General features: G+C 43.2%; 3 protein-coding genes across 5 annotated transcripts; 2 read left to right on the top strand and 1 right to left on the bottom strand.

Annotated features, from left to right (window-relative positions):
* Positions 1-1,101: 1,101 nt before the first annotated feature.
* LOC6598214 (bleomycin hydrolase) lies at positions 1,102-5,061 on the top strand. 2 transcript variants are annotated; one of them, XM_002023303.2, is made up of 5 exons: positions 1,102-1,285; positions 2,917-3,560; positions 3,627-4,102; positions 4,182-4,302; positions 4,377-5,061. In XM_002023303.2, the coding sequence occupies exons 1-5, from the start codon at positions 1,282-1,284 to the stop codon at positions 4,590-4,592; spliced, it is 1,461 nt and encodes a 486-aa protein (XP_002023339.1). In that variant the 5' UTR covers positions 1,102-1,281; the 3' UTR covers positions 4,593-5,061. The 2 variants fall into 2 exon arrangements, with proteins under 2 accessions (XP_002023339.1, XP_026846143.1); XM_026990342.1 differs by having other exon boundaries at positions 1,188-1,285; positions 2,707-3,560.
* On the bottom strand, positions 4,827-6,277 carry LOC6598215 (uncharacterized protein F58A4.6). Of its 2 annotated transcripts, none has more exons than XM_026990343.1 (2): positions 5,689-6,277; positions 4,827-5,014 (listed from the first exon to the last, which is right to left on the bottom strand). In XM_026990343.1, the coding sequence occupies exons 1-2, from the start codon at positions 6,106-6,108 to the stop codon at positions 4,994-4,996; spliced, it is 441 nt and encodes a 146-aa protein (XP_026846144.1). In that variant the 5' UTR covers positions 6,109-6,277; the 3' UTR covers positions 4,827-4,993. The 2 variants fall into 2 exon arrangements, with proteins under 2 accessions (XP_026846144.1, XP_002023340.1); XM_002023304.2 differs by having other exon boundaries at positions 4,827-5,629; positions 5,689-6,274.
* Positions 6,278-6,784: 507 nt separating this feature from the next.
* On the top strand, positions 6,785-8,205 carry LOC6598216 (E3 ubiquitin-protein ligase hrd-1). Its single transcript, XM_002023305.2, has 3 exons — positions 6,785-6,828; positions 7,016-7,812; positions 7,887-8,205. Exon 2 carries the CDS (start codon positions 7,026-7,028, stop codon positions 7,680-7,682), a length of 657 nt encoding a protein of 218 aa, XP_002023341.2. The 5' UTR covers positions 6,785-6,828; positions 7,016-7,025; the 3' UTR covers positions 7,683-7,812; positions 7,887-8,205.
* Positions 8,206-15,440: the final 7,235 nt, after the last annotated feature.

The raw sequence follows: 15,440 nt of genomic DNA, 5'->3' as shown, positions 1-15,440 counted from the left end.
TACCGTAAACCTACCGATGAAAAACGAACTTAGCTCACTTAAAACCCATTTATTTAAACAGGTTAACAGCTTGAGTTAAGCCGCAAAACGAACATAGCCCATTTAACCCCCATTTATTTAAACAGGATAACAGCTTGAGCTAAGCCGCGGAAAATAATATAAATAGTAATAACAAAATTTCTTCTTGGTCTTCAATGTGCTAATCGTACCTTGTCCATGATCATAAATCATATTCCACGATTTTGATATTCGTTTTATTACTATCTAGCTAGAACATTCAGCACTGAACACAGAATTAATCAAATTTTCTACTATATTGGCTAATTTGAAATACTCCCTTTTTGTGTTTATACAGATTGACATGTTTTGGACCGAATTATGCATTTGATAACTTTCCTGTATATACATATGTATGTATGTATGTATGTATATCTCGATCCCAATACCTATTCATGGTCTCTGTACTAAGACCATAAACTCAAAAATTTCGTTGAAATAGCTTTAAAACAGAGACTGTGTAGTTCCTGCATTTAAAAGAGTCTAATCTTATCGTGATTTGATCGCAGCCTGGCTGTCGCTATAAATGTGTGGCTGGGCAGTTTAGAGCCTCCCGGATTGCTATGACTTCCGCTTGGAAGACGCTGCAATGATCTGGTGGCCTGAGAAATGCCTTATGTTAAGCTGTTCAGAGTAGATTCCTCCTCCGACTCTGTCTGCTAGCTTCGATCCATCCCTGAAGATGTTTATGTGATGTGATCGCAGCTTGGCAGTCGCTATAAATGATATTGATCGACCTCGATCTCGAATACTTAAGCGCAGAATGGATCTATAAGAAGTTTTGTTTTCCGCGGCGTAAGTCAAGATCTAAGTTCGTTTTTTCACCGCCATATTTACTATATATTTACGGTATATTTTGAAAATTAAACGGTATATTTCGGTATATTTTGGTATATTTCTGAGGGTCAGGTCACACTGGTGGCCAGTGTTAATAATAACGTGATTCACTGCGGCCAAAATCATCGCAGTGGTCATTGCACATCTCTAGTTTCGAATCCCAAAGCCAAACATTTTCATTTCATTTTTTTTCACATTATTATCAAAATAAATAAGCGGCTAATTCGCGCATAACTACAGTCGCTTACAGTTGCTTGCATTGCACAAACACACACATACACATCCAGCTAGCCAAAGGAAGTAGAGCAAAATTCCGTAGTTGCAAAATTCAAAACAAGTGAAATTTTTAAAAGTTCAACAAAAAGAGTGAAAGAGGACAAAAAAACTATGTGTAAGTAGAGTAGGACGTGTCGTCGGTGGGGGAGACGACATCCCCCGCGCATATTCTGTCGCAGAGGAACGGACAACGGACTACAAAGAACGAGAAGTACAAAGAGAGCAGCAGCCAAAATAATGGTTAAGAAGCAGGAAGGAAATTATTTTTGCTGCAGTTTCTGCATTCTTTGGTTGTTGTTGTTGGACCGCTTTGTGCGGGGGTGACAGCCCATGCACAAGTGTACGAGCGTATCTCTTGCCTCTGTGTACGTGTGAGCGAGACGCAGTTTTGCTGACGCCCCAGCAACAGCAGCCACAACAAAAATTGTCCAGACGAAAGTAAAATTTCACCCAAATTTTTGTTTGTTTTATGGCTCACACTCACAGCCACACGCATAATACTGGACAAACAAGTTTTTATATTTGTTAACCCTTCTTTTTTTCTTGTTTTTTTTTTTGGTTTGTTTAGATTTTTTGCGCCGGCTTTCCGCGAAAGTTTTTAAAACGGCATTTTGCCTGTTGGCCAGCCTTCTCTTCGTCTCCCTCTCCCTCTTGCTCATGACTCCACACTCGCTATGCATATCTGTTTGTATGAATGTACATATATTTAGTAGCGAATGTGTGAGAGTCCCGTTAAACTGGTTTAATTGCATTGTCCTCTCCCTCTCACGCACACACGGGCTTCCTTCACAAAGAAGCCCAATTCCGAAAGGGTCATAACTGTGCTAATTAAAATTTTTCCAGGTTTAGTTACGCTCAGAATTCTTTACGATTCTGTTAACTCGTCAAGTTTTGCGTTATCAGCATCTGATGGCCAGGCCCTGGCGACACACCCACACATCCACAAATGCATGCAAATAAACAATTAACAAAAGCTGGTCCGCAAAATCTACAATAAATGGCAAAGCAGCAGAAATCCAAAGTGCATAAGACATTCACATACACACACTCGCAAACACACGCACGCGAAGCGAGCGGGTGAGAAAGACAGAGACAGATAGAGAGACATTTGCAGTTAATGCTAATGGCCCGGCCCGGTCCCGCAGCTGTTGTCGCTTTTCAATTGCCAATGCTCTTGTGCAAGTAATTTTTCTACTTACCTCGGCCTTTATCCGCAATCCGTGGACAACGCCCGCACTCGCAGCTCTCAACCTTGCAATAACATTGGATTGGCCAACTCTAGAGGGGAAATGCTTATAAAGATACCGCTATCAACGGGGGCCTTTTCTCAGATTTCTATTGCGTCACAAGCCACCTCACCCCTCAAAATGATGTATTTTCTTACCTATTATCCATAAATCTGTCATTTTTCTATGAGTTTTATTTGTTGTTTAATTTAATTTTCTCTACATTTTGTAGCTAAATGTTTCAAACTTTTGTTTTGTAAAATTCGCACCCAAAATTTTCTCGTTTTTGGTTCGATCTTCGTTTACCCAGTTTCTCGGTGGGCATTCAAGCAGGTGGGCCAATCCGTGCACTATTTAGCCAGCTATAAAGAAATCCCCCTCAAGATCAAGATTCAGAAGCAGATGTGGCATCAGGGAGAGAGCCCCAGCTGCAGCCAGAGCGAGTGTCTGGACCCACCGCATTCAGTACGAAAATCCCACTCAATATCGGGCGAACGTTGCCATTCCCATTTAATTGCAGCTGACAAGAATAGCTCGGGATGCGCTGGTGGAAATGGCAACAATAACAGCGCCTCAAAGAACTCCATCCATCCATTGGACAGCGAGAGCGGCTGCAGCAACAGTCCCGTCACCAGCGAACTGCTCGGCGAGTGGCGGAAAAACTTCTACAGCCAGCCGAAGAACTTGCTCGCCCAGAACGTTTGCTCCCGTGTCGATCCGTTCGATGTGTGCCTCTCCCGCAAGGTGCTGGAGAACACGAACCACGTGTTCAACTTCAAGGTGGAAACGGAGGGCAAGCCGGTGACCAATCAGCGGAGCAGCGGCCGTTGCTGGCTCTTTGCTGCCCTCAACTGCATACGCCTGCCCTTCATGAAGAACTACAATCTCGATGAGTTTGAGTTCTCGCAGGCTTTCCTCTTCTACTGGGACAAGATCGAGCGCTGCAATTACTTTCTCAACAATGTTGTGAAGACGGCGCGACGGGGCGAGAAGGTTGATGGCCGCCTGGTGTCGTTCCTGTTGCTGGACCCCACCTCCGATGGCGGTCAGTGGGATATGCTGGTCAATCTGATAACCAAACATGGTCTCATGCCAAAGAAATGCTTTCCCGAGAGCTTTAGCTGCGAGTCCAGCATACGAATGAATGCCATATTGAAAAGCAAGGTACAGAAAGCCTCTCCCTTAGCCCTATTCACTCCGCTAATCTTTGATTCCTTTACTCCCCTCTAGCTTCGGGAGTATGCCCGCCATTTGCGTGTGCTGATGGACCAGCAGCCCACAGAGGAGGAGATCACAGCCAAGATCCAAGAGCAAATGTCGGAGATCTACAAGGTGGTGGGCATCTGCCTGGGAATACCCGCCGAGACATTCGTCTGGGAGTACTATGATAAGAGCAAGAACTACCAATCTGTTGGCCCCGTCAGCTCGCTGGAGTTCTACGAACGGTATGTGAAGCCGCACTTTAACGTGGAGGACAAGGTTTGCCTGGTGACCGATCCCCGGCCATCAAGCAAATACGATCAGGCCTACACTGTCGACTGTCTGGGCAATGTGGTTGGCGGCCGTCCCGTCCTGTACAATAATCAATCTGTGGAGCTCCTGCTGGCCGTTGTCACCAAATCGCTGAAGGCCGGCGAGGCTGTATGGTTTGGCTGTGAGGTCAGCAAACGTTTCGCCTCTAAGCAGGGCATCGAGGATATGTCAGTGTGAGTGAAGCCCCGCAAGCAGCCTCTTTCCCAAAGTAGATAAATGTTTCTATACTGAACCTTTTATTTTTGGTTGCAGCCATGATTTCAAGCTGGTCTTTGACATCGACATACAAACGACCTTTTCGAAGGCAGACCGTCTTATCTATGGCGAATCGGCCATGACCCATGCCATGGTGTTCACCGCCGTCTCAGTGGATGTGAGTACCATCTAATTGCATGTATTTCGATTCATCTTTAAACTTTTGAAATCTTTTGTATGTGTGTTTCGCAGAAGAATGGCGTGGCCCAGAAGCTGCGGGTGGAGAACTCTTGGGGCGAGGATCGTGGCGAAAAGGGCTATCTGGTGATGTGCGCCGACTGGTTCAGGGAGTTTGGCTTCGAGGTGGTGGTCGACAAGAAGTATGTGCCCGATGATGTGCTGCGCGTCTTTGATATGGATCCCATTGTCCTGCCCGCCTGGGATCCAATGGGCACGCTGGCGCAGTGAGCAGCAGCAATGAGCCAGCCGTCATTATATAAATACAGCCTATACATATATACAAAGCTTTACAACATCAATGGCAGCAGCAGGCAGCATCGGCATCAGCATCAGCATCGAGATGGTGTGGCATGCAAGCAACTTAAGCATCATATTTTCGGTTCAAAAATTATCCGCTCCTTATGGCCCCCCAAAATCCTTTGTTTATCTGTTACCGATATTAGGGCACACAACACAATAATATTTCGTAAACACACACACATTTATATATGATATATAATATGCACTTATCCATCGCCCCATTCGGGGGCGTTCAATTTTCAGTTTAAGCATAACTTTTGTGTCTAGCCTAAGTAAAAAAATTTCCTTTGTCCTGTGACGTACAGAAAATTTGTATCGTGTTTTTTAAATTATTCGCAAACAATCAGCCGCTGAAAATAAATAATAATAATATACAACAACATAAATTAAAAGAGAAGTGAACGATGTAAATGCATTTTTTTACGTATATACAATTACACATTAAATAATAATAATAATAAAATGAACTATTGAATATACATTAATTAATTTAACTTTGCCTAAAAACTTGGAATAAAAACCGAAAAACCGACTCCGCTCCTGCCTCCGTGCTCGCCTAATGGTAACTGGTAAATATGGTAAGTGGTAACGCTTATTACGAATTGAGTACAGTGTAGAGTATCTTTTTTAGCTTCTCTTTTTTTTGGCTAGGGGGTCTATTGACTTGCTGCTGCTGTTGTTGTTTTGGATGGTGGTGGCTGCTTCAGCCGCAGATTCCGCTGCTCGTACTCGTATCGTAGACGCAGCCAAATGCCCTGGCACATGCGCACCAGTCTCTGATCCTTCTCCCGATGGACACGTGCAAACTGATACTGATCCCGGATCAGATGCTTGGCCGCCCGCAAATGGCCACGCTGTATCAGCGAAATACTGTAGTAGAGCTTGCAGCGAGCCTGTAGGAAGGGATCGCCCAGCCGCAGACCAATCTTTAGCTGCTGCAGCGAGATCTTGCCAGCCGTTTCGGCCTGTGGATATATATGTACGTATGTGTGGTTTGTACACGGAGGTCTATGGCTACACTTACGCATCGTCCGAACTGCTCGCCTAGGGCTGAGAAGCCACCGCCGAGGGTGGATAGCCAGGACATTAGATTCTCCACCTCGATGTGCTCCCAGATGGTGTGGGCCAGTATGTCGGCAAACTTGTAATCAATGGTGTCCCGCTCCGGTGGCTCGAGTTCCAACCAAATTAATTGCACGCCGTGTTGGTTCTGGAGCGTCACAGCCAGAACCCGCTGCTGCAAAAACTCTCGCAGATAATAGTTGCCATTTATGGCATCCACCTGCAGCCGCAGGCGGCGCAATTCATTTTTTTCTTGATGTGCCGCAGCCGACCCAACTTCTTCAGCTGTTGTCGAGACTGCGCACGGGCCCAGTGGTGGGCGTTTGTAGTAGTGACGCCGTTTCCAGTAGTCGCAGACACATAGAGTTAGTGTTCCCGACATAATGTTTTCTTATCAAGGTCTCGGGTCCAGTCAAAGGATGCGTACGAGCAACAGGCTGTTGTGTTGGATGGCACTCTCTCTGTTTTTGTATAGACGGCTGCACTGAGTTGGTTAAAACATAAAATTTTTTTATTAAAAAAGTCGGCACTCGCGGACTTTTGTTGTTCCGGACACTTAAATTGTTGTTAAAATTGAGTGGGAAAAATTTCTATGGAAAATAGGGTATGGACAATAGGCAAAACGGCCCAGAAATCGCAACCTATGTTAGTTAAAATACACCTCTTTTGCTTAACATACCTTGGAAGGAAGTTTATAAAATTTCCCCGCTGGGAAATTACTGGGGTATGGATAACAGGAAAAATGGGACAAAAAATGCAAAGCATGCTAGGTAAAATCCACCCCTTTTGCCAAACATACCATGAGGATAATTTACAATTTCCTCGTCCTTATAGCATATCATATGTATAAACACGGCTAGGTGGGATTCGTACGTGCTGTGCAATTTCCCTTTGCTGTTTTTGCCTATTGTCCATACCTTTCCATAGTCCAACAAAATATAGCTTTTTGGCCCAAAAGTTATCGGGATTCAAATTTCATAACTATAACATAGACTGTAAGATCAAACTAATATGAATTAACAATATTGTCGCTTCTACAAAATTTAGAAAAATTAAAAAATCTTCGAAACGTTCCTTCAAAGGCGCTCGTATCAACATATAAGTACGTGAAGAAACAACTGATTCTTAGAAATGAACAAAAACATTTCCCAATTTCTGTATCCCTTTTTGTGGATTGGCATAACATTCGTGTATTATATCGTATATAAGATCAGGCTGATCCATGTGGACAAACGTTTTCTAGTCTATGCTGTGGATATGATATACATTCTCTGTTTAATGCCACACAGGCTGGACTGGATGGTGCCGTACTGCCTTTTTCTACTGATGATATCGCATTGGACGCACTGGTTCGCTCGGCAGCAGGTGGAGCCCTTGGATGTCAAGTATACGCCCTTCAATTCTCTTATTGTGTTGGTCGTCTTGGATGGGTTGCTGATGTTGTCCTACCGGTGCATGCTGGACGACGGCAGCCTAAAGGATCGCTTGACAATCGAACAAGCCTTACTTATGGTCCATGCCGTGCATACCACTCGAATTTGGAGTGCTTCTAAGGCTCTAAAGGTGGAGTGCCTTTACTGCGATCAGCTGATTCCAGAAACCATGATTTTCTTTGAGGGATTCCAGCTCGTCGGCACCATCTTTATTTTATTCTACTACTGGCCGGCTGTGGGTCTGGGCAATGTGCTCTATCGACTACAGTGTTTTTATACTGTATTAGACCTAATTGGTAGTCGTAAAGACGCCCGCTCTGCCATTGAAAGAAAATGCAAAAAGTTGCACTATAGCGAGATAATGGACCTTTTTTGCATCATCTGCCGGGAGTCCATGGAACCCAAGGAGCGGTGTGGCTGGGTCCGTCTGCCGTGCGGTCACTCCTACCACAGGTGCTGTGCCATGGCCCGGTTTAACGGCCAGTTCCTCTGTCCACTCTGTGGCGTCAAAATACACGCGTAGCCGGAACCAGCTGGAGTGCCGCTTCATCATAATGAAATATACCAATGAATAAACCACATAGCCGCCCACCAACAGCTGCCATCTCTTGGGATTATCATTGAACTCTACAATAAGCAAAATGCTTCATAAGGTAAGCATCTATCCCAGCCTGATAGAAATGTTCTACTCATCATCAAAAAATACCTATATAAATTTCGGTTTCAGTTCGAAAAGGATTCTATCGCATTGTGGACCTTATCTCTGCCTGTTGTGTTATTTTGTTTGTATTAAGGCAGTAAACATCCAGATAATTCTCCAGATAATCCACATAAAACACTCCAAATTGAGTTGGAGCTTTCAAATTTGAAAATTTAACCGCACATTGGCAGTCAATATCGATATCGCAAAAATGATCGATAGTTACGTTCCACACTGTAGAACCCATTGCTTGGCGGCATTTCAAATCAGCAGCAACCAGTGGAATGCCTTTACAATATTTACTTTCAAATTACTTTTGAGTTGCAGCTATTTTTGACTTTTGGTAGGCAAATACATATAAAAAAGATTAAGTTTTTTTCATCGAATAATATTACATTTACATTTACAACATCAATCAAAATAATAGTGCTGCCGCAAGTGTGGAGGACACAGAGGAGAAAAGTTATACTTTCAAAGATAAACACATTGCTTATGTTTCATACTTACATATTTACCTTAAGACCTACCGGTAAGTATTCGATTCCATAGTACATCCATTTTGCTTTTATTTTTTACCAATTGATAGCTCCACTCAATCCCAGGGCTACTCGGAAAACTCGATTGTGTTGGACTTACTTTCAATGTACTGCTCTTCAAATGATCTTTGATCTACCTCTTAACCACTTTAAAATCCTCTGAATAGTTCCATCGTTTATCTTCATAGTTTCATGATTGTTATTCGAAATTGGAGATACTTTCTGCACAAAAATTGATTTGTGGCCATTGGGTTCCGTTCGTGCTGCCATAATACCATCTGGAAATGACTCAATTTCCCTTTGGTGTAACTGCATCCTTTGTGGGCCTTGCGGGCCAATGGCCAATTGCGTCAACATGGCCATTATCATTATCAAACAAATGTTGCTGCCGCTGGCGCACCCATTCCCATCCCTCTCCCTCTCTCTCGCGCTCTCTCAATTTCTCTTTGCCAACAAATCTGTTAACAGTTGGCAATAATTGTGCAGCAGTGGCAACATTGTCCCCATCTGCCCCAGGGCGAGGGGATGCCCCTCCCCTCGCATCATAATTTCTGTGGCTGCTTTGTCATCCCATCCCTTCCCTTCCCGTCGTTTCGCTCCTTCCCCAAGGCCCTGCCAGCAGAGTCAGCCTCTTCAACATAATGTTTGCTGCTATTTTTGGCATTTGCCTTTTATTGTGGCTGCCAGTGTTGTCATCGATAGCATTAATTTCGGTAAGTGCGCCAGCTCCTCGGCGATAGAGGCAGCTCCTCCTGCCGCTGCCACTGCTGCACATTTCAACACGATTTTTATGGCACGACATATCCGATCCGAGGCACAACATTTTTCTGAATTATGCGCTCAATTTCCGTTGAATCGACAGGCAAGATTGGGGGGATCCCCCCCAATCCCGATCCCAATGTCTGGACTATTGTGTAATATTAATTGCTCACAAAACCATCGGAAATTGCATTTCGCACTGGCGATGGCAATGGCAGTGGCAAAAACGTCCCTTATTTAAATGCAATTTTTATTTCATAATTTTCACGGCTCATAAAATGGTAGCAACAATGTTGGGTGTCCAGCCCAAGGCCCGTCCCGAGTCGCGGAGCACGTGCGCCATCTGTGCCCTGTTGAAGTGGAGAGTGACAGAGTCAGAGCCAGAGCCAGAGGCTGGGAAAGACGAAGAGAGATTTGTTTGTGGGCGTGTCAGCAATATGTCAAATATTCCCCTCGACAGTCAGTCGCGCATGCGTCCCCCTACAAAAGGGTTTCCCGTTCCCGTTTCCCGTTTTTTTTTTTTGGGTTGGTCAGGCCGCCGTTTCCCACTTGAGTCGCGTGTTGAGGCGTCTCTGAGGAAAGATCCCTATCCAGGCATAAATAACAGTAAAAAAAAAACAAGACAAGAAAAGTACGAAGGTAGTCGACTAGCTGATGCCCTGAAGGACATCCCCTAGAAATCAATGGCATTTCTGGCACAAGTTATTACGAGTACGAGTACGAAGCATTATTTAAAGTACTTAGAGGGCTGACATGATGAAGGAGATACGAACATATGTTTCGGGAAACCGATGGGTCATTTCTTTCATTTAAAGACTGTAGTATTCGATCGTATTCAGAACATTCATGATGAGAAGCTTTTGATCTGCAAGGATTTGGGTTGGTTTATCTTTTGGCAGAACCTTCTTAAAGACAACTTTGCTGGGAAAGGATTTCGATGTCCTCAAGCAATAGGTTTAGAAAATACATTCTTTTGGATGGGAAACATCCAATATCATTTAACGAATCACTAAGGATAATGATAAGTGTTTCACTGATCCTCCTAGAAGCTCCATTCTGTGTGCCTCTCAATCTTTGATTACTCATAAATCACAATCATTTTGCATGATACAAGAGCGCTTCTTAGCCCTTTCGGACTGTCCCAGGCATACCCTACTGACTGGCATACCCCTGGCATACCCTAATCTGTGGGTTACGCTGCTGGGCTGCTCTAATGCATAAACAAAGACTCAAGTGTCGGGCTCGGGATCGGGATCGGGAACGAATGAATGCGAAAAGCGGAAAAACGAAGACAACAACAGCATAAACACGGTTTCACTTTCAAAGCGATTAGCTACGGATGCGCCCGCAGCCCCAGCCCCCCGCCCCAGCCACTGGAACCTGCAACAAACACACTCAGAGATGATAAGAATAACAGTTTCTTTTCCCGTCCCGCACCACTTGAAAGGATGAGAAAGAGAGGGAGAGAGAGAGACACTAACACGGACCTTCAAGCCATTTGACACCATGCAAGATGCCAGATCGAAACTCCAGAGATCGGATCGACGGAGCGACAGGGCGCACACCTACAACAACAAATACGGGGATGTGAAGTGGACCTACCACATCGTTGGGATGACAATAAATATCGAAAATATTCATTTTACAGTGGCATCCAAATCATCTTTCCAAATGATTTTTCATTCCACTCTCAAGTGGCCCAGCCCCGACCATTCGCATACAGACAGACAGACACACCAATTGATTATCACCATATAATGATAGGATAGGGCGTGGACACACACATGTGCCGGGCCGTAGTAGTGCCGTATATAATTTGGAGCGAAACCCAGCCGGACTTTTGAGCACGATGATAGAAACACGGCAAGTTCCTTTCCCCCAAAGATATGTACATAGTACGATTATGTACATACGTCACACGAGTATGCCGATTATTACTTATCAGCCCCGTAAGTGTTTTTGGCGATAAAACTAAACGGTGATGATGATTCCCATTCCCATTCCTGTCGATGTCGAACCTACCCGCCACAATTTTCGTAGAATTCCATGGGTTCGGCTCGGAATCTTGCCATGAAATGAATGTAGTGTGTTAGTGCTATGACCGGACACAACCTGTCCAACGATTGCCCTTTCTATTAGTCAGTCAAAGAACCCGACACATTCGCAACCTGTCCAACGATTGCCCTTTCTATTAGTCAGTCAAAGAACCCGACACATTCGCAATCTTCGTATCTGAATCACTCACAGCCTAGTCAAGTTATTCATTCATTCTTGAGTTAGTCAGTTATCGGGTTAGTAATATGCTCTTCGAGCTTATACGTAGGCTGGCTAGTGAAACACCAACAAAGACTGAATGGAAATGATTTTCAAATATTCTCTATGATAATGGATATCCGCTGAAACCAATCTTCAAAGCCCTTATTGCACTCCTCTGAAACGAGGTTTTTGGGGGCAAAAATACTTTTTGACGGCCAAATGCTCGTGCAAGTTGGAATCTTAGATCGCATGGAATCCCGTATTTTGTGATGAAAATGGATGTGCGTAACACCCAGAAGGAAACATTTCCGACCCCATAAAGTATATATATTCTTGATCAGCATCAATAGCAGAGTCAATATAGCCATGTCTGTCCGTCTTATTTCTTTCCAGGAATGTCACAGCGAGTATATACATATATATATATGTAAGTCCTTTACTCAACGGGTTTATATGTGTATTTGTGTATGTATTTCCTTTTTTAGAAAGTACACTCTCATAAGCCATCGTCCATTATCTCCTCCTTGACCTTTTGACCCTTATTACATACAAGAATTCTACAATGGAGTACACCATATACAATGCATTTGTATACGAAAATGATCAACAAAATTCATTGGGTTTTCTGTGCCTGCAATTGAAATTATTCCCGAAAAAATACGCCACCTCCCCTATTAAATGCCCCTCTTTACCTCTGCATATTCCACCCTCCCATCTTGCCCCATGCAACCTCCTCCCCTTGCCGCAGTACTCCCTTCAATCAGTCGGCGACACATCTGTTTGTTCTTGATCGTTGTTTTTGTAGAAATTTTATGCAAGTGTTGAGAAATTTATGTTCTACTTGGTCGCTGCTCTAAGGCGAATTGCATGCCAATTTGTTCTTATTTATGAGAGGACCACAGCCAGAGAGGCCGGGGGGGGCTGGTAGATGAGGAGATACAAGAAGATATAGCGTTATTAAATTTTAGACATCCACGGAGCTCTTTGATGCCGCTGCGATCAGAGAGTGGAAAGTATTTCCTCTAAGGAACACTTTTAGACTATGTTTTTCTGTTTTTCGTATCGTATAGGATCGTATAGAATCGGCTCTGTTCGGTTTCCTCCGGTTACGTGTGCGGGTCTTTGGTAAAAGTTCAATATGCCATATAATCAATCTCCCTTCGCCGATCTCTCGCGTGTCAAAATTCTCCTGTGACTAATGATTGTCGGACATTTGATGGCTTGTCACAGTTTTTGAGAAATTCATTTCATTTCACTTTTTTTTTCGGAGCGTGTGAAATTGAGATTGAAGTGCCGTCTCGTTTCGTTTCGTGTCGGTAGAGGTGGCGGTGGCGGTGGAGGTAGCGAGGGTGTTGGAGGAGGTGCAGGTTAAACGTCACCAAAGCGACAATACTAATGATAACGGGACCATGTGTCGCATGCCTCACTGATCGTTCCATCCGATTACTCCTACAGTATGTACACATGTCTGTATACATATATATATTGGCTCTGTATATGTATTCCTGTATCTCCCATGCGTGGAGTACAGGGTACATTATCTATGCTCACGATCTGTAGGCGGCTATAGCTGCTATATTTGCCATCGTCGTACCTATAGCCCTAAAGACAAAAAGCTGGGCTCATTTTCTACTAATAACTTTATAATTTTTTTTTAAATTAATATTCTTCTTTTGCGCTACTTAGTTTCTGCCTTTTCTCATTTAATTCAAATCCACATAAAGAAATCTGGGTAGCGGATTTTCTATAGTCGATATATTTGAGTACATCGTACTTAATTCATGATTTAATTGGCTTGCGTTACGATTACAATATTAAAAATTGGGGAGTACTTAAAAAGGTACATAAGTGCACAGAAGAATGTACATATCGCCTTCAATTTCACCATTATTGATAGACTCATATCTATTTTAGCAGTATATAATTATATCAGGAATACAACATATTAGGTATGGACAGGGCTTAAGCTACATTTGTACCACAAATGTTTTAAAAAAAATAATGAAAAAGTCAAAATTTAAAATACAAATTATTCCAGTTGAATAGTAATTGGGTAGCCCTATATATAAATAAAAAATGTACAATATTCGTACGTACAATTTCAAAAATATCAGCCAAAATATAACCTGACGATATATTACAAAAATTAAAAGTGAATTTTGAGGTTGGGCCACAAAATCGTAAAACCCTGCAAACAGGGTAGGACAAGCTGTAATACATTTTTTGTGCTAATATATATATAATATTCAGAGTTAATAGATAATAAAACATAGTTAAATATGTTAGAGAGACTTTGAGAAAATACTTTTACCAAGTCATCTTTCATATAGGAGACAATATTAAAGCAAATTACCGGAAAAGTAGACCTTGGTTTTCGGATTATAGTTAATGCAATTATATTTCAATTATTAGAATTATTTAAATTTTGTTTTTAAGGTTTTTTTTAAAGGATGTAAATGCCCAAATATATACAAATAAATCTGAGACAACCGAAAAATAGGCAGACAATTAAAAGACTTTATACATATGCCATTCGAACACATTCCAACAGAAGTATAATTGATTTCACATTATTCAAATCGTTTTTTAGAACAGATTATACGAGTAGATACTTCCAAATGCCATTCATCGGTAAGAACTAATGAAAATGCCAAGCAATTGTTCAACGAATAGTTCCATAGAGAAAATAAGATGCGTAGAACCGAGTCCCCCTCCCGGAATGGACTTCATTTGTTGGCCAAATCGATTTGAATAGAATATAAATCGACCTCGATCGTGGTACGAGTTAAATGTTTGTTTGCCCCGAAGATCCGCTCGTCAATCAGCGGGCCGGGCCGGGCCAGCCAAGGAGGAAAACTTATCAGGATGGTAAACGCATTTCGAGGGTCGACGGACCCCGCAACGATAACAATGGGGGGAGGAAATGGGGAAAAGGGGAAAACGGGAAAATCGGAGCGATACAGATACGGTTTTATGGCTGTCGTGCATTCGCTCTCTCCCATCTTCGTACTTTCTCTTTCTCACCACCCATCTACACCCCAGTTTATCAGCCTGTGATCTTTAGTTTTCCACTATCCCCAGCCCCTCTCTGATCTTTCTCCTCGTTCACATCCGCAATTGTGATTCCACCTTTTCGATCCCACACCCACAATAGCTCCTCTTTCTTTTCCACCTTGTTCTGCATCCATTCCATTTTCCTTTACTCCATTTTTATACCCGATACTCAAAATGAGGTATATTAGTATTGGGGTATATTAGATTTGTGGTGAAAATGGATGTGTGTAACGTCCAGAAGGAATCGTTACATACATATAAGAGCCGTCTGCCGGAGGAGAGCCATACTGACTAAGTATCGGGTATAAGTGTAGAGCTGCAGTCTCCGCAGCAACTCACAACGTTCCCCCTCGTTTTCCTTCTTTTTCTGTCTTCCACTTCCATCACTCTCTCTCTCCTGGTTGCTTTTCCACAGCCTAGAATTACATTTTACATTTCTTTTGTCCGTTTCTGCCTTCCTTCTGATACTCCACCTCCTTCTCTGTGTATTTTTTCGGTTTACTTTGTTTTGGTCTCCCTCCAGTACCTCCCCATCTTCCTTTCTACTGCTCCCACAATCTGTTCTCCTTCTCCTTCTCTCACTCTCACCACTTGCCCCACCACCACCACCACTCTGCTCCAATCTGAGTCTCTTTCTTCCTCCAATCCTCTTCATTAGTCTGTCTCTATCGCTCTCACTCTGCCTCCACCCTTTAGGTCTCCTTCGCACACCTTCTTCCCCAGCATTCTCCTCCTCCTCCTCCGCGTATGCCACCTTTAGTACCTCTATTGCCAGCCCTTGATCGAACGATGCTCTTTCGTTGGTTTTTCTCAATTAAGGCAACGGCACTTTTTGTTTAGAAAGAGACGGCTACACAGAACGAAAGAAAGAGACGGGCGGGACGGAGCACTGAGCAAGGCATAAACAAAATGGTAAATGGTAAATGGAAAATCGTGTGATTTTCCTCGCCGCATTTCCCAATTACCGATCGCCTAC

Source organism: Drosophila persimilis, unplaced genomic scaffold, assembly GCF_003286085.1.
Source record: "Drosophila persimilis strain 14011-0111.01,24,50 unplaced genomic scaffold, DperRS2 tig00000579-arrow-pilon, whole genome shotgun sequence".
NCBI lineage: Eukaryota > Metazoa > Arthropoda > Insecta > Diptera > Drosophilidae > Drosophila > Drosophila persimilis.
This window is presented reverse-complemented; position numbering and strand designations above follow the sequence as displayed.

Bases quoted from the DNA above. Each gene is read 5' to 3' on its own strand.
- LOC6598214 (XM_026990342.1), top strand. The intron at 3,561-3,626 runs GTACAGAAAGCC...ACTCCCCTCTAG, and splicing joins ATGCCATATTGAAAAGCAAG to CTTCGGGAGTATGCCCGCCA. The intron at 4,303-4,376 runs GTGAGTACCATC...TGTGTTTCGCAG, and splicing joins TCACCGCCGTCTCAGTGGAT to AAGAATGGCGTGGCCCAGAA.
- LOC6598215 (XM_002023304.2), bottom strand. From the start codon at position 6,108: ATGTCGGGAACACTAACTCTATGTGTCTGCGACTACTGGAAACGGCGT. The intron at 5,630-5,688 runs GTAAGTGTAGCC...ATATATCCACAG, and splicing joins GCGAGCAGTTCGGACGATGC to GCCGAAACGGCTGGCAAGAT.
- LOC6598216 (XM_002023305.2), top strand. From the start codon at position 7,026: ATGGTGCCGTACTGCCTTTTTCTACTGATGATATCGCATTGGACGCAC.